This window comes from Chrysemys picta, chromosome 17 (assembly GCF_011386835.1).
Source record: "Chrysemys picta bellii isolate R12L10 chromosome 17, ASM1138683v2, whole genome shotgun sequence".
NCBI classification, from domain to species: domain Eukaryota; kingdom Metazoa; phylum Chordata; order Testudines; family Emydidae; genus Chrysemys; species Chrysemys picta.
This window is the reverse complement of record NC_088807.1, coordinates 23,235,672-23,251,845: the sequence shown is the minus strand read 5'-3', so window position 1 is coordinate 23,251,845 and position 16,174 is coordinate 23,235,672. Positions and strand designations below refer to the sequence as shown.

The window sequence follows — 16,174 nt, the reverse complement described above, 5'->3', positions numbered from 1 at the left end:
ACAACGCCGGACGTCGTGAGTTGCCCCAATCGTTGGGGGCGGGGAGGGGTGTCCCTGGGCCCATCCTGGAATGGGGGGTGGAACCCCTGAGCTGGGGGGCAATTAGGGGGCATATGGGCCCCGCTGTCCTGTTGGAAGGGGAAATGGAGATCCCCAGGTCTGAGCTTCGGGGGAGGAGGGGGGCGTTTTCAGGGGCCTGCGTCCTGCTTTTCACACCCCCTCCCCAGATCCCCCCGAAGAGCAAATCGACGACGTCACCTCCCAGCATTTCCGGGAACTTCTCGAGGTCAACTTGGTCGGCTACTTCCTGACAGCAAAGGTGAGAGACGCTCCTGCGCCCCACCCCAGAGCCAGCCGCAGCCCAGCGCTGGGGAGGGTCCTCGTAGAACCAGCCCCCGTGCCCCACCCCAGAGCCAGCCGCAGCCCAGCGCCAGGGAGGTTCCCCGTATAACCACTGCCCACGCTCCACCCCAGAGCTAGCCGCAGCCCAGCGCCGGGGAGGGTCCCTCTAGAACCAGCCCCCGCGCTCCACCCCAGAGCCAGCCGCAGCCCAGCGCTGGGGAGGGTCCTCGTAGAACCAGCCCCCCGTGCCCCACCCCAGAGCCAGCCGCAGCCCAGCGCCAAGGAGGTTCCCCGTATAACCACTGCCCACGCTCCACCCAGAGCCAGCCGCAGCCCAGTGCCAGGGAGGGTCCCTGTAGAACCAGCCCCCGTGCTCCACCCCAGAGTCAGCCGCAGCCCAGCACCGGGGAGGGTCCCCGTATACCCAGCCCCTGCACCCCCCCAGAAGTGGCTGCATCTCCCCCTCCTCCCTCTCATCTCTCCGGTGCAGTTCGCCCTGCCCTATCTACGGGAGACCCGGGGCAACATTATCAACATCTCCAGTCTCGTTGGCATCATCGGACAGAGGCAGGCTGTTCCCTACGTCGCCACCAAGGTACCGGCAGAATCAGAGAGAGAACCCAGGAGTCCTGGCTCCCAGCCCCACCCCCCCGCTCTAACCACTAGCCCCCACTCCCCTCTCAGAGCCGGGGGAGAGAACCCAGGAGTCCTGGCTCCCAGCCCCCTTCCTCCCACCAATAGCCTCCACTCCCTTCCCAGAGCAGGGGAGAGAACCCAGGAGTCCTGTGCCTCTAGCCAATGCTGATCAGACATTTGGGGGCTGGGTCTATTGCGAGTGACCTCCCCTCCCCCCCGGGGGCCTGGAGTTTGGGGGGGGGTGTATCTCAGGAGCCCCTTGAGCTGGAGTCTGTCCCCAGGGCGCAGTGACGGCGATGACGAAGGCCATGGCGGTGGATGAGAGCAGATACGGGGTGCGAGTTAACAGGTATCTTATGAACCCCAACCCCCCCATGCACACACAACTTCAGGGCTGGGGGGAACTGCTGTGCGGAAGCTTGCAATGTCTGGGACAGTCACCGGCTGGGGGCACTGCTGCGGGGAAGCTCGCAGCATCTGGGACAGTCACCAGCTGGGGGCACTGTCATGGGGAAGCTCTCAGCACCCCTGGGGGTGTCACAGGCTGGGGGGGCACTGCTGTGGGGAAGCTCACAGCCCTGGTCTCTTGGTCAGGAAGGGGTAAGAATTTAAGGGCGGGGTCGATACCAAATGATTGTGGTTCCTCCCCCCCCACCACCACCACTCCAGTATCTCTCCTGGGAACATCTGGACCCCCATGTGGGCGGAGACAGCCGGGGCAGACGGCCAATCCGGAGGCCACGATCCAGGCTGGGAAGGATGCCCAGGCAAGTGCATTATGGGAAAAGTGTGGCGGGGAGGGGTTTGCCATAACCCAGGTGGGGGGAAGGGCTGGGGCTGGTGGAAAGGGGGCATCTCAGGGGGGAGGAGGAAACTGGGGAGTAGGAGGGGAAAAGTGAGGTGGTGGGGGGATCTCCGAGAGGGGCTGGCATAGGTGGGGGCATAAGTGGGAGGGCAGAGGAGGGGGGCCGGGTCGATGGGGCACTGGAGGGGCAGGTGGTATCTCAGTGGGGGGCAGGGGGCTGGAGGGGGATCTCATTGGGAGGGTGGAGGAGGGGGGCCGGGTCGATGGGGCACTGGAGGGGCAGGTGGTATCTCAGTGGGGAGCAGGGGGATCTCAGTGGGAGGCAGAGGAGGGGGGCCGGGTCGATGGGGCACTGGAGGGGCAGGGGGGATCTCAGTGGGGAGCAGGGGGCTGGAGGGGGGATCTCATTGGGAGGGCGGAGGAGGGGGGCCGGGTCGATGGGGCACTGGAGGGGCAGGGGGGATCTCAGTGGGGGGGCAGGGTGAGTGGGAAGCAGGGGGGGGCAGGGTCAGTGGCTGATCTCTCTCCCTCCCCCCACCCCCCCAGCTGCTGGGCCGGATGGGCACGCCGGAGGATGTGCGCCCTGGCTGTGATGTACCTGGTTGCCGACGGCACCTTCTGCACCGGGATCGACCTGCTGCTGAGTGGGGGGGCCGAGCTGGCCTATGGCCCCAAGAGCTGGCTGGGCCCCAGCTAGGGGGCAGCGGGGGGAGCCAGGACTCCTGGGTTCTCTCCCTGGCGCTGGCTCGGAGTTTGCCAGGAGGGTCCGTACCTCCGAGTTATTTGCATTCAAAATGCTTCACGGTGATGAGTCATTTCCCTCCCTCTGCGCCCACTAGGCCCCACTCCCCCTCCCAAACTCAGGGAGAGAACCGAGGAGTCCTGCCCCCCCCCCCCACTCTAACCACTAGCCCCCACTCCCCTCCAGAGGCTGAGGGTCTCTGTGGCAGTGGTTTGCCTCTGGAGAGGGTCTGGGCACCGAGGGGGCACCCCAATCTCCATTGTGGGGGTCTGGGTAGTGATGGGGGACCCCAATCTCTGTGTGTGGGGTGGGGTCTGGGCGCCAATAGGGGACCCCAAGCTCACAGGGTTAATAAAGATGATTTGCAAACAAATATTGTTTCCATTGTTTTTTATGCGGGGGGTACGTGTCTCCTCACCGTCAGCTTCGCACGGCCGCGCCGGAGGACGCTGCCCGCGCTGGGCGCTGGCTCCTGCGAGCGGCGGCCCGACCTGCTGCCGCTTTCGCCGCTGCGGTTCCTGGCCCCGGGCCGCGCTGGTCTCGCTCGGCGCCGGAGCCCTGTAGCGCCGCGGATCGAAATCGCCTCTCCGCTCAGGGCTCTAGCCAAGAGTTTGAAAAGAGCCGGTGGGCCCGTGACCGTTGCTTTTCGATCCGTTTCGGAGCCCGGGGGAGAAAGCGAATGTGGGGGCAATATTTAAAAAGGGGGACCCGGGTCGGCCTGACCTCGATCCTGGGCACGACAGTGGAGCAGCTGATCCAAGACTCGGAGGGGAAACATAATTAATGCCACGCAACTTGCGTTTCTGGACAATGGAGCCTCTCAGACTAACCTGGACCCTGGGACGCTTCCAGCGGGGATCCCCGCGTGGGAGCAGAGAGGTGGTTCGGCCTCTGGATCTGGCCCCGGGGGCGGATCCTGCGCCCAGCTCTGGGGCCTGCAAGGCCGGGGGGATGTGGCGAAACGGCAGAGGGGCCGGAGAAGAGCCAGGGGGCGAGTGAAGGGTTTGAAAACCTGTCGGAGGGTGAGAGACACCAGGGACTCCAGCTGTCGCTGAGACGGTTCGGGGGGGACTCGACCCCCGGCTCTAGGATCGAATATTTCATCACAGGTGCCCCAGGCGGGCAGAGGCAGGTCGAACCCGGCCCCACGGCTGGACGGTGGAGTGAGACGAACCCTAGGGTGAAAAGGGGGCGCACGTGGAGGGGAATGAACCCTCGGACCGGCTGCCCAAGGGCCCCGGGGGCTTCTCGGGCGCTGGCCACTTTGAAATCCAAATTGGCCGTTGTGAGGGGTCCCCGGATACCCAGCCCCTGTGCCCCACCCCAGAGGTGGCTGCAGCTCCAGCCCCTGAGGGCCGGCTGGGGAAGATAATCGCTCAGTAAATGTATTACAGGTTCTGATCTTGGGGAGCCTGCGTCCCCTCGCTCGTTAGGGGAGGAGGCTGGGGGTTAATTAACACAGTCCCCCAGGGCAGTGGGTGGCTAATTATGTCCCCGGCCGCTAAGCACGGCAGGTGCTTCTCAGCTGGGGGCAGCTGATCTGCCCTGGGGGGTGGGGGGCTACATGTCACTGACAGGGGTCTCCCCTTGGAGGAGTGGGGGGCCGTGGCGCAGCTGGGGGGGAGGGCGGCCCAGCCTGGGAAAGGGAAATCTCAGGGAGTCCCATGAGCCAGCAATGAGATCGCCCTTCCCCTGCCCCCCAGATCCCGCCTAGCCCCCAAACCTGGGGAACAGCAGCTCCCTGCCCCCCATCTCCCCCCAGATCCCGCCTAGCCCCCAAACCTGGGGAACAGCAGCTCCCTGCCCCCCATCTCCCCCCTCCCCCCAGATCCCGCCTAGCCCCCAAACCTGGGGAACAGCAGTCCCCTGCCCCCCATCTTCCCCCTCCCCCCAGATCCCGCCTAGCCCCCAAACCTGGGGAACAGCAGCTCCCTGCCCCCCATCTCCCCCCTCGATCCCGCCTAGCCCCCAAACCTGGGGAACAGCAGCTCCCTGCCCCCATCTCCCCCCTGCCCCCCAGATCCCGCCTAGCCCCCAAACCTGGGGAACAGCAGCTCCCTGCCCCCATCTCCCCCTTGCCCCCCAGATCCCGCCTAGCCCCCAACCTAGGGAACAGCAGCTCCCTGCCCCCCAGCTCCCCGTTCCTGCCCTTCCCCCCTTGCGCGGTACCAGGCGGATCAGCCCACGCTGGGAGAGGAGGCGGGGCGGGGCCAGCCCCATGCCTAGGGGGGAGCTGCCCTCCCATTGGCTACAGCGGGGGGTGTGGGGGGAGGGAGCGGGTGTGATTGGACGCCCCCCCCGCCCTCCCCCCAAAATAAGTAAGGGGGGAACAGGGCTCCTCTGCAAAACCCGGGGAGGGGAAGGGGGGGCAGGAGGCACGGGGGGGGCTGCACCCCTGCCCTGCCCCACTCCCCATCCCCCCGCCCCACTCCGCCCCCCCATCTCTTCCCTCCTGAGTCCTCCCCCCCCGGGGGGGGGCGGAACCTTCCATGCGCCGCCGTGGCCTGGCCCGGTCCCATTAATCGGCGGCACCGGCCATGGCAGCGGCGGGGGTTCGAGCCCGGATCGGGGCCGCTGGGAGGGTGAGTCCAGCCCCCCGCCCCCATCCGTAGCCCCCCACAAGCCCCGCCGCCCCTGCTAGCCCGGCCCTGGGCTCCCCCGCCCCCCCAGGGTGACCGGACAGCAAATGTGAAAAATCAGGACGGGGGTGGGGGGGTAATAGGAACCTATATAAGAAAAAGACCCAAAAATCGGGACTGTCCCTATACAATCGGGACATCTGGTCACCCTTCCCCCCCGCCCCACCGGTGCCCCTCACTCCCGCCCCGCAGCCCCCGCTAGCCGGCCCTGGCTCCCCCCTCCCGCTCTCACCTGAGCGACTCTCTCACCTTGAATGTTTTGTTTCCGCCTTTCAAGGACCCGGGGGGGGGGGAGGGGGGAGACGAGGGGGGGGGGCTGGCGTGATTCCTGCGGGGGGGGGGGGGGGAATAGACGAGCCCTGGGGGCTGGGAGCGACCCAGGGACCCCGGATGCGGCTGATCCAACTTCCCACCTGCTGGGTTGGGGCAGGCAGGGGAGAGTGACCTGAAGTTTCCCAGTTTTCACTGTCCCGGGCTAGTCCACCCCGTGCAGCCAGCGAGGCTGCGAGACCCGGTGGATAGAGCTGGGTTTAGTTCTCGGCTCGGCCACGGGCAAGTCCGTGCTGTGCCTCAGTTTCCCCACCTGTAAAATGGGACGGGGGGTATAGGCAGGGGCACCGGCTGGGCTCATAGAGGGCAGCGGGTCAGGAGTGAGGGGCACTGGGGGGAACCCAGGGCTGGGCTAGCAGGGGCTGCGGGTCAGAAGTGAGGGGCACTGGCAGGGGTTTGGGGGTGGGGAGCCCAGGGTAGGGGGGCTGCGGGTCGGGAGTGAGGGGCACCAGCAGGGCTGGGGGGGGCAGGACTGGGCTGGCAGGGGCTGCGGGTCGGGAGTGAGGGGCACCGGGAGGGCTGGGGGGCAGGGCTGGGCTAGCAGGGGCTGCGGGTCGGGAGTGAGGGGCACCGGGAGGGCTGGGGGGCAGGGCTGGGCTAGCAGGGGCTGCGGGTCGGGAGTGAGGGGCACCGGCAGGGCCGGGGGGGACAGGGCTGGGCTAGCAGGGGGCTGCGGGTCGGGAGTGAGGGGCACCGGGAGGGCTGGGGGGCAGGGCTGGGCTAGCAGGGGCTGCGGGTCGGGAGTGAGGGGCACCGACAGGGCTGGGGAGAGCCCAGGGCCGGGCTAGCGGGGGGCTGCGGGTTGGGAGTGAGGGGCACCGGCAGGGCTGGGGGGCAGGGCCGGGCTAGCAGGGGCTGCGGGTCGGGAGTGAGGGGCACCGGCAGGGTTGTGGGGGGGCAGGGATGGGCTAGCGGGGGCTGCGGTTCGGGAGTGAGGGGCCTCCCAGTGCACCGGCCTTGAGTCGGGGATGGGCTGGTTGGACACTCTGGTGACCCCTCCCCCCCCATCAGCGCGTGGTCGGGGGAATGTGGGTTTCCCCAGCAGGCCGGGCCACCGGCTGGCTGAGCGGGGGTGCAGGGCTCGTTCAGGCCATGGGCGTGCGGGCCGCTAACGAGGGCAGCCGCGGTCACGTGGCAAAGGGGTGAACGGAGCCCCATGCTGAGGCTCCAGGGCTGGAGACTCTGGCTGGGGAAGGTCAGGAGGGAACGGGGAAACGGGTCATCCCCGAAAGGGCCACTAGGGGGCATTGCTTGTAATCTCTGGCCGGGCAAATGGATGGGCCCCTTGGCCTGAATTAATAAGGCCACCCCTGGGTGTTTCAGGGAGGTGCCCCTCACTCCCGACCTGCAGCCCCCCCTCCCCCAGCCCTGCCGGTGCCCCTCACTCCCGACCCGCAGCCCCTCCTAGCCCAGCCCTGCCCCCCTCCCCCCGCTCTCCTGGTGCCTCTCACTCCCGACCCACAGCCCTGCCAGCCCAGCCCTTCCCCCCCCAGCTCTGCTGGTGCCCCCCACTCCCGACCCGGAGGTGGCTGCCCCAGGGCAGTGTGGGGCAGGGGCTGGGTGTGGCGGTGGCTCTGGGCCCCGCTGCCCTGGCTGCCCCACGGAGCCGCGCTGGGGGCTGGCGCAGAGCCAGCCGCTCCGGAGGTTGCCCGGCCCTGGGGGCGCCTCTGGTCCCGGGCGGCTGCGGCTGGAGTCTACGGCCAAGGGCACAGAACTATCGCCCTGCCCCAGTGCATGCCGGGAAAGTGTGGGAGGGGTGTAAGCTGGTGCCCCCTGGTGCCAGGCCGGGCGGGACAGGGCGTGGCTGCAGAGGACAGAGGGTGGGGTTCCCTCACGCCAGGCTGGGGAGATGGGGCTCGGCTGTAGGGGGTGGTGGGTGGTGCCCCATAGCACTAGGCAGGGATGCAGATGTGGGGGGGGGGCAGGGAGAGTGGTCCCCCCTAGTGCCTGGCTGGGGAGAGGGTCTTTGTCAGCTCAGGGAGCCCCCAGCCCTGTGATCCAGGCCCTGCTTGTCCTCAACTCCTGGCCCCTCCCCGAGCCAGGGAGAGAACCCAGGAGTCCTGACCCCCCAGCCCCCCCTGCTCTAACCACTAGTCCCCCCTCCCCTCCCAGAGCCGGGGAGAGAACCCAGGAGTCCTGGCTCCCCCCTCCCCCTCCCATCTTTATCCCTTTCCTCGCCTTTCTTCCCCCCCCTTGCATGGAAATAAACTACTCCCCCCCCATATCCCTCCCCAACCCCAGTGCTCCACTCCCACTACTGACAAACCTCCCCCCCCCACCGACATGAACCCAGGCGTCCGGGGGACGGGGTGGCGGAATTTACCAATTTATTATGAGCCCACATGTTGGGGGGCTGGCTGGGCATCGGGGGAAGCATGTAGGGGGGGGGGAGTTGGCTGCAAACCCTGCTGTGGGGAGAGGGAATTTACCACTTTACCATAAACGCTGTGGTAGGGGTTTGGGGGGTGGGTCGCGAACCCAGGAGTCCGGGGTGGGGGAAGGAGTTGACTGTGAACACACATGCTGGAGGTTTGGGGGGGGGGCGGCTGCAAACCCAGGAATCCAGGGGGGAATCTAGCAGGACCCCAGGCCTGTGATTCTGGGGGGTGGGGGCACTGACACTGAACCCAGGCATGTGGTGCCGCGGGGGAGAAACTTACCAGGGACCCAGGCGTCTGGCTGGCTTGCACCCCGGCACGTTGGGGGGTGACAGCACCGGGGTCTCTGCTGCGTGGTCCCCGGCTCTGTGTCTCCTGCCTGGAGGCGAGCACGGCTCAGTGGGGAGCGAAGTCCAGGCGGGGGGGGGGGACGCGGGGGGGGGACGGACGGACGGACGCGGCTGATCCTGCTGGCGGGGGTAGGTTCCCACGCCTGGCGCTGCCAACTGCATCCCCAATGAGGGGCCCTGTGTGGGGGGCCTGGCACGGCACCCGTGCTGCTCCCTGCCTGGGGGGGGGCGGTCCTTCCTCGGGGACCCTGCCCCCCCCCCCCCGCGCCCGGAGCCGGGTTACACATTAACCCCCTGTTTGCTCAGATGGCGAGAAACGGGGTCAGAGAGTGATGGGTGGGGCAGCAGGGGGCGCTCTCCCCCGGCAGGCAGGGCTGGCCCCAGGCTGGGGGATGTCTCCAGCCTGCACCCCGGGAAATGGGGGCTCCCTTAGCCCCTGCCACCCCAGCCACTCGTCCCTGTGTGCCGCAGGTTTTGCCAGGTGGATTCTGTGCCGCCCTGGACCGGCTGCTGCCCGTCGGCCCCTGGAGACCCATCAGCACCTTCTTCAAGGTTAGTGCCAGCCCGGACGCCTGGGTTCTCTGTGTCTAGTAGTTGGGGGGGGGGGGCTGGGAGCTGGGACACCTGGGTTCTCTCCCCGGCTCTGGGAGGGGAGTGGGGGCTAGTGGTTAGAGCAGGGGGGGCTGGGAGCCAGGACGCCTGGGTTCTCTCCCCGGCTCTGGGAGGGGAGTGGGGTCTAGTGGTTAGAGCAGGGGGGGCTGGGAGCCAGGACGCCTGGGTTCTCTCCCCGGCTCTGGCAGGGGAGTGGGGTCTAGTGGTTAGAGCAGGGGGGGCTGGGAGCCAGGACGCCTGGGTTCTCTCCCCGGCTCTGGGAGGGGAGTGGGGTCTAGTGGTTAGAGCCGGTGGCCGGGAGCCAGGACTCCTGGGTTCTCTCCCCGGCTCTGGGAGGGGAGTGGGGTCTGGTGGTTAGAGCCAGGGGCCAGGACGCCTGGGTTCTTTTCCAGGCCTCGGACCTGCGGGTGGACTTGACCAATGAGCCGAAGACCAAGCCGGAAGTGGGGCAGCTGCAGTTCGGGAAGCATTTCACCGACCACATGCTGACGGTGGAGTGGGACCGGGAGCGGGGCTGGGGCCAGCCCCACATCAAACCTTTCCAGAGCCTGAGCCTGCACCCGGCCTCCTCCGCCCTGCACTACGCTGTGGCGGTGAGTTGCGGGGGGGCTATTCCCGGCCCCTGCGATCCCAGGGGGGCGGCGTCGCAGCCTGGGCAAGGGGGCCCTGGATAACCAGACCCCACCCCAGAGCCAGCCGCATGCCAGCCCGAGCGAGGGGTGCCCAGATACCTCCCCCACTCCAGAGCCAGCCGCATCCCAGCCCGGGCGAGGGGTGCCCAGATACCTCCCCCACCCCAGAGCCAGCCGCATCCCAGCCCGGGCGAGAGGTGCCCAGATACCTCCCCCACCCCAGAGCCAGCCGCATCCCAGCCCGGGCGAGGGGTGCCCAGATACCTCCCCCACCCCAGAGCCAGCCGCACCTCTGTGCCAGGCGAGGGGGCCCCAGATCCTCCCCCCATAGGGGCCGCGTCCCAACCCCATGCTGATGGTGCCGGTTCTCCCCAGCTCTTCGAGGGGATGAAGGCTTTCCGGGGCCCGGATCAGCGTGTCCGTCTCTTCCGCCCCCTGATGAACATGGAGCGTATGTCCCGCTCGGCCGCCCGGGCCAGCCTGCCGGTGAGTGACGCCCCAGGCCTCCTGCATGGGGCCCTGGGGCCCCCGGCCATTAGTTATACCCTCCCCCTGCTGGGGGAACTTCAGCGGGGGCTGGGAGCCAGGACGCCTGGGTTCTCTCCTGGCCCCGGGGGCTTCCCTGTGTCTCCAGCGCTGCTCCCTCTCCTCCAGCCCTTCGACCAGCTGCAGCTCCTGGAGTGCATCCGCCAGCTCGTGGCCCTCGACCAGGACTGGGTGCCACACTCGGACAGCGCCAGCCTCTACATCCGGCCAACCTTCATCGGCACCGAGGTGGGGAGCCCAGCCCCTGGGGTGCCCTGACGTTCCCCTCCCTCCGCGGGACTGGCTGGGGGGGCCACATCCCACCTGCGTCCAACCTTGCGACACCCACACCCCCGGATCTGTCTCCCGCCCGCGTCCCTCCCGCGCCCCTGGATCTGTCTCCCGCCTGCGTCCCCCTGCGTCCCCCCGGTTCTGTCTCCTGCCCGTGTCCCTCCTACGCCCCTGGACTTGTCTCCCTCCCGCGCCCCCGGATCTGTCTCCCACCTGCGTCCATTCCCCCCGATGCCCCCAGATCTGTCTCCCACCCGCCTGCCCCCATGCTGCCGGATCTGTCTCTGGCCCACGTCCCCCCGCATCTGTCTCCTGCCTGCGTCCTCCTGGACCTGTCTCCTGCCTGTGTCCCCCCATGACCCCGGATCAGTCTCCTGTCTGCGTCCCCTGCACCCCCATATCTGCTCCTTCCCTGGCACCCCGACTCTGGGCTACCCCAGCCTCGTACTCCTTGACCTTTTGAAGGCCCCCATCCCGCCGCCTGGGCCCTGGTGTGGGGAGCGGCCATGGGGTGCCGGGGTTTTGACGCTTTGCTCCCCCCCGGCAGCCGTCCCTGGGGGTGTCGCGTCCCAGCCACGCCCTCCTCTTCGTCATCCTCTCGCCGGTGGGGGCCTACTTCTCCTCCGGCCCCATGGGCGCCGTGGGGCTGCTGGCCGAGCCGCGCTACGTCCGCGCCTGGTTGGGGGGCGTCGGTGACTACAAGATGGCAGGGTGAGTATGAGCTTCCGGGCCCCCGCCTGCTGCTAGGGGGCGGTGCCCTCCCACCCCACGCCCCGGCTCTGCCCTGTCTGCCCCCGCCTGCCGCTAGGGGGTGCTGCCCTCCGGGCCCCCGGCCGTGTCCCCCTCCCCCTGCCTGCCACTAGGGGGTGCTGCCTCCATTCCCCCGGCCATGTCCTCCTCCCCCATCTCCAGCCACTAGGAGACGCTGCCCTCCAGGCCCCGGCCTTGTCCCCCTCTCCCCACCTACCACTAGGGGGCGGTGCCCTCCCACCCCACGTCCTGGCTCTGCCCTGTCTGCCCCTTCCTGCCACTAGGGGGCGGTGCCCCCTCCCCCTCGGCCGGGTGTTCCTCCCCCCGCCTGCCGCTAGGTGGTGCTGCCCTCTGGGCCCCCAGTCATGTCCCCTCCCCCTCCCCCTCCCTGCCTGCTACTAGGGGGCGGTGCCCTCCCTCCCCATGCCACAGCCGCCCCCCCCCCAGTCACTAGGGGGCGCTGCCTCCAGCCCCCGGCTGTGTCCCCCTCACCCCGCCAGCCACTAAGGGGCGCTGTCCCCTGCCCCATCCCCCTCTCCCCGCTAGCCACTAGGGGGCGCTGCTGTCCCTTTCTGCCCCCCCCCCAGCCCTGCCTCGTCTCCCCCCGCCCGCTACCAGTGGTTGCTGCCCTCTCCCCCCCCGCCGTGCCCCCCTCTCTGAGGGTGCCGCCCCCTGCGTCCTCAGGAACTACGCCCCCACCATCCTGGTGCAGGACGAGGCGGTGCGGGCCGGGTGCCAGCAGGCCCTATGGCTCTACGGGGACGATCACCAGATCACCGAGGTCGGCACCATGAACATCTTCCTCTTCTGGACGGACCCGCAGGGCGGTGAGAGCCGGAGCCTCCTGCCTCCCCCCCCGAGGGGGTCCCCGAGTGCCCTGTGTCCCATCCCAGGGGGGGTCCCCCTTTACCCCTCTCCTGCCCCAGGGGGTCCCCCATGCCCATCCTCCACCCAGGGGGGGTCCCTATACCTCCCCACCTACGGGGGTCCCCAAGTGCCTTGTGCCCCATCTCAGGGGGGGTCCCCCTATACCCATCCCCCACCCAGGGGGGTCTCCAAGTGCCCTGGCTCCACCCTGGGGGTCCCTCTATGCCCATCCTCCATCCCAGGGGGCCCCCCTATACCCATCCCCCTCATCCTGCCCCACAGGGGTCCCCGAGTGCCCCGCTCCATCTCCCGTCCCAGGGGGGCCCCCATATACCCGTCCCCCATGCCTGCCCTACAGGGGTCCCCGCGTGCCCTGCCCCCACCCCAGAGTCAGCCGCATCCCAGCACCGGGGAAGGGGTCCCTGTATACCCAGCCCCCGCCCCACCCCAGAGGGGCTGCGTCCTGGTGCTGGCAGGAGCCGGGCTGGGGGCGCGTGTGACGGGGTTTTTCTTTTCCAGACCTAGAGCTGGTGACCCCCCCGTTGAACGGCATCATTCTGCCCGGGGTGACCCGGCGGAGCCTGCTGGACTTGGGGCGCAAGTGGGTGAGTGGGGGGTCGGATCAAAGGGGGAGGGGGGCCTGTCCTTTCTCCCACTCGCAGACTGGGGACTGGGGGCTCCCCCCTCACTAGGAGCCGGCGGCGCGAAAGGACCGGGTCCCTGGGGGTCGCTGAGCCCCCCCCGCGTGACCTCTGCCCCAGCGATTTCCGGGGGGGGCCAGTCTTTGGCCACTGCGATTTGGAGGTCCGGGGGGGGGGGCGGTGGGGGAGGGGGAAGCTGGGAAACTCTGAGGGGCCACTTTGCGGCCAAGCGGAGCCTGGGAGGGGCTTGGGGGCTGGAGCAGAGTGGGGGGGGATGGCTGGGGAACCACCACTTGGGCAGACCCCTGCCAGGCTGGGCGAGGGTTTGGGGGGGCAGGCCAACACCTTGGGCGCCTTCAGTGTGGTGGGGTTTAATTCTGCCCCCGCCCCAGAGGGAGCCGGTCAGTTTGCTCCTGGGGGTGACGCTGGCACAGGACCCCACGGCACACGATCCCCAGCTCCCCCACCTGGCACCAGGGGGCGCTGCCCTATGTCCCCTGCCCCCGGGCCCTGCCCTGTCTCCCCCACCTGGCACCAGGGGGCGCTGCCCCCTGTCCCCTGCCCGCAGGCCCTGCCCTGTCTCCCCCACCTGGCACCAGGGGGCGCTGCCCTCTGTCCCCTGCCCCCGGGCCCTGCCCTGTCTCCCCCACCTGGCACCAGGGGGTGCTGCCCTCTGTCCCCTGGCCCCGGGCCCTGCCCCGTCTCTCCCACCTGGCACCAGGGGGCGCCGCCCTCTGTCCCCTGGCCCATCTCCCCCGCCTGGCACCAGGGGGTGCCATCCTTCATCCCCTGCCCCTCCTCCAATCGTGCCCCATCTTTCCTGGCACCAGGGGGTGCTGCCTCCGTCCCCCTGACCCTCCCCTCCCCCGCAGGGCGAGTTCAAGGTGTCCGAGCGCAGCATCACCATGGCCGACCTCCTCCGGGGTCTGCGGGAGAAGCGGGTCCGGGAGGTGTTCGGCTCGGGCACGGCCTGCGTCGTCTCGCCCGTCAGCCACATCCTGTACCAGGGCAAGGTGGGACGCCGGGGTGACGGGCCCGCTGAGCGTGCCGGGGGGGACCGGCTCTGATGGGGGGGTGGGCTGGAGGAAGCTGGGTCCGATGCGGGGCGGGGGGGGCGGGTCCGATGGGGGGCGGGGGGGCCGGCGGGGGGGAGCTGGGTCCGATGCGGGGCGGGGGGGGCGGGTCCGATGGGAGGCGGGGGGGCCGGCGGGGGGGAGCTGGGTCCGATGGGGGGCGGGGGGGCCGGCTGGGGAAGACGGGTCCGATGGGGGGTGGGGGGGCCGGGTCCCATGGGAGGGGCGGCTGGGGGGAACCAGGTCCGATGCGGAGCGGGGGGGCCGGGTCTGATGGGGGGCGGGGGGCCGGCTGGGGGGAGCCGGGTCCGATGGGGAGCGGGGCGGCCGGCTGAGGGAAGCCGGGTCCGATGGGGGGCGGGGGGGCCGGGTCCGATGGGAGGGGCGGCTGGGGGGAGCCGGGTCCGATGGGGGACGGGGGGGACGGCTGGGGGGAGCCAGGTATGATGGGGAGCGGGGGGGCTGGGTCCGATGGGGGGCGGGGTGGCCGGCTAGGGGGAGCCTGGTCCGATGGGGGGTGGGGGGACCGGGTCCGATGGGAGGGGCGGCTGGGGGGAGCCGGGTCCGATGCGGGACGGGGGGGCCGGCTGGGGGGAACCAGGTCTGATGGGGAGCGGGGGGGGCGGGTTCCGATGGGGGGCGGGGGGCCGGCTGGGGGGAGCTGGGTCCGATGGGGAGCGGGGCGGCCGGCTGGGGGAAGCCGGGTCCGATGGGGGGCGGGGGGGCCGGCTGGGGGGAGCCGGGTCCGATGGGGGACGGCTGGGGGGAGCCAGGTCTGATGGGGAGCGGGGGGGGGGCGGGTTCCGATGGGAGGCGGGGGGCCGGCTGGGGGGAGCCGGGTCCGATGGGGAGCGGGGCGGCCGGCTGGGGGAAGCCGGGTCCGATGGGGGGTGGGGGGCCGGGTCTGATGGGAGGGGCGGCTGGGGGGAGCTGGGTCCGATGGGGGGCAGGGGGGCCGGCTGGGGGGAGCCGGGTCCGATGGGGGACGGGGGGGATGGTTGGGGCGAGCCAGGTCTGATGGGGAGCGGGGGGGCCGGCTGGGGGGAGCTGGGTCCGATGCGGGACGGGGGGGACGGCTGGGGGGAACCAGGTCCGATGGGGAGTGGGGGAGCCGGGTCCGATGGGGGGCGGGGGGGCTGGCTGGGGGGAGTCGGGTCCGACGGGGAGCGGGGGGTCCGGCTGGGGGGAGCCAGGTCCGATGGGGAGCGGGGGGTCCAGCTGGGGGGAGCAGGCAGGGGAGGACAGGGTCTGATGGGAGGGCAGGGGTCCGGCTGGGGGGAGCTAGGTCCGATGGGGTCTCGTCTCCTTCCAGAACTATCCCATCCCCACCATGGAGAACGGCCCCGACCTGGCCAAGCGGTTCCTGAAGGAGCTGACAGACATCCAGGTACCGGCCCGCGGGGGCGGGGGGGGGGGTGGGGGGGCCTGGGGTTAGTGCTGGGGGGCGGGGGGGGGGGGACAGTGCTGGGGGGGCAGTGGGGAGGGGGTCAGAGCCCTGGGGTTGTGTTTTAGGTGTGTGGAAAAGATCTGGCCCCAGGGCAGGGACTGGCTGGCTCTGGGGGTTTGGGAATGGGGCTCGGGGCCGGTCCCCTCTGGGGGTGCCGGCTCCCTCCCGCTCTGACCCCCCCCCGTGTGTCTGTCTGTCTCCTTGCAGTACGGCCGCGTGCCCAGCGACTGGGTGCTGCCCGTCTGAGCCGGACCAGACCCCCCCTCCATTGGAAACGGGGGGGGGATCTTTGGCTTTAACACTCCCCCAGAGCAACCCCCCAGCTGCCCCTTGTGCTCCCCACCCAGCCCAGCCCATCCCCTCCCCGCACTCAGCCCAGGGCTCCCGTCCTGGCTACCCCCCGACCCAGTTCCCCTGGGGCAGAACCAGACCCACCCCGGGAGGATCCAGCCGCCCAAAGATCCCAGCCGCCAGGTCTCCCTTCGGGGGGACACGGGGCACGGGACAGCCCCTCCTTTCACAGTGCAATATATAGAGAGAGCGCCCCTGGGATTCCCCTGTGCCCGGTACCCGCGTCCCCTCCCCCCCCCCGGGATCCCCCAGTGCCCGCGTCCCCTGCCCCTCCCCGGACTCCCCTGTGCCTGTGTCCCCACCCCTCCTGCTCGGGGCCGGATGGATCGGGACTGGGTCAAGCCCCACCCCGCCAGCACCAGCTGAGCCGAGCCACTGCTGGGGAATCCCGCCCGGCTGGGCGCCCGGGAGCAGTGCATTGTGGGAGACCGGATCGACCAGTTGCAATGCCTTCTGGGTAAATTATCCCATCATGCAATTTCTACCCCCCCCCCCCCCACACACACACACCACTCCCCATCCAGCAGCTGGAGGGTGGGCTGAGACCGCCCGAGCTAGCCCGGCTCCGCTGTCCCGTTCTGGGCTCCCCCGGGCTCTCAGGTGCCAGGCTGACGGGCACCCCCGGCTGCCCACAGGGGAGCGAAATGCCGGGCGCTGACCCAAAAAGCTTTTCTATTAAACTCAACGAAACCAACCGGCTGGGTCCAGAGTCTGTGTCAGGGGATGGGGGACAGCGGGTGCTACAGGAGTCGTGTCCCCCCCT

The 16,174-nt window shown here is 70.0% G+C and overlaps 2 protein-coding genes across 2 annotated transcripts; both read left to right on the top strand.

Annotated features, from left to right (window-relative positions):
• Window positions 1-2: 2 nt before the first annotated feature.
• HSD17B14 (hydroxysteroid 17-beta dehydrogenase 14) lies at window positions 3-2,670 on the top strand (the record flags this gene model as incomplete). Its single annotated transcript, XM_005312810.4, is given in 8 exon segments — window positions 3-15; window positions 228-319; window positions 833-937; window positions 1,260-1,327; window positions 1,648-1,693; window positions 1,695-1,745; window positions 2,330-2,359; window positions 2,361-2,670. Coding segments are annotated over 8 exon segments (525 nt in total), but the record flags the coding sequence as incomplete, so codon positions are not given.
• Window positions 2,671-4,825: 2,155 nt separating this feature from the next.
• On the top strand, window positions 4,826-16,105 carry BCAT2 (branched chain amino acid transaminase 2). The gene is made up of 11 exons (XM_065570686.1): window positions 4,826-5,107; window positions 8,694-8,774; window positions 9,227-9,427; window positions 9,842-9,952; window positions 10,121-10,240; window positions 10,830-10,993; window positions 11,717-11,859; window positions 12,419-12,504; window positions 13,413-13,553; window positions 14,926-15,000; window positions 15,268-16,105. Exons 1-11 carry the CDS (start codon window positions 5,063-5,065, stop codon window positions 15,304-15,306), a joined length of 1,206 nt encoding a protein of 401 aa, XP_065426758.1. The 5' UTR covers window positions 4,826-5,062; the 3' UTR covers window positions 15,307-16,105.
• Window positions 16,106-16,174: the final 69 nt, after the last annotated feature.

Excerpts from the sequence above, each read along its gene's own strand:
- BCAT2 (XM_065570686.1), top strand. The coding sequence starts at position 5,063 with ATGGCAGCGGCGGGGGTTCGAGCCCGGATCGGGGCCGCTGGGAGG. Across the intron at positions 8,775-9,226 it reads CCATCAGCACCTTCTTCAAG|GCCTCGGACCTGCGGGTGGA; the intron begins GTTAGTGCCAGC and ends GTTCTTTTCCAG. Across the intron at positions 15,001-15,267 it reads AGGAGCTGACAGACATCCAG|TACGGCCGCGTGCCCAGCGA; the intron begins GTACCGGCCCGC and ends GTCTCCTTGCAG.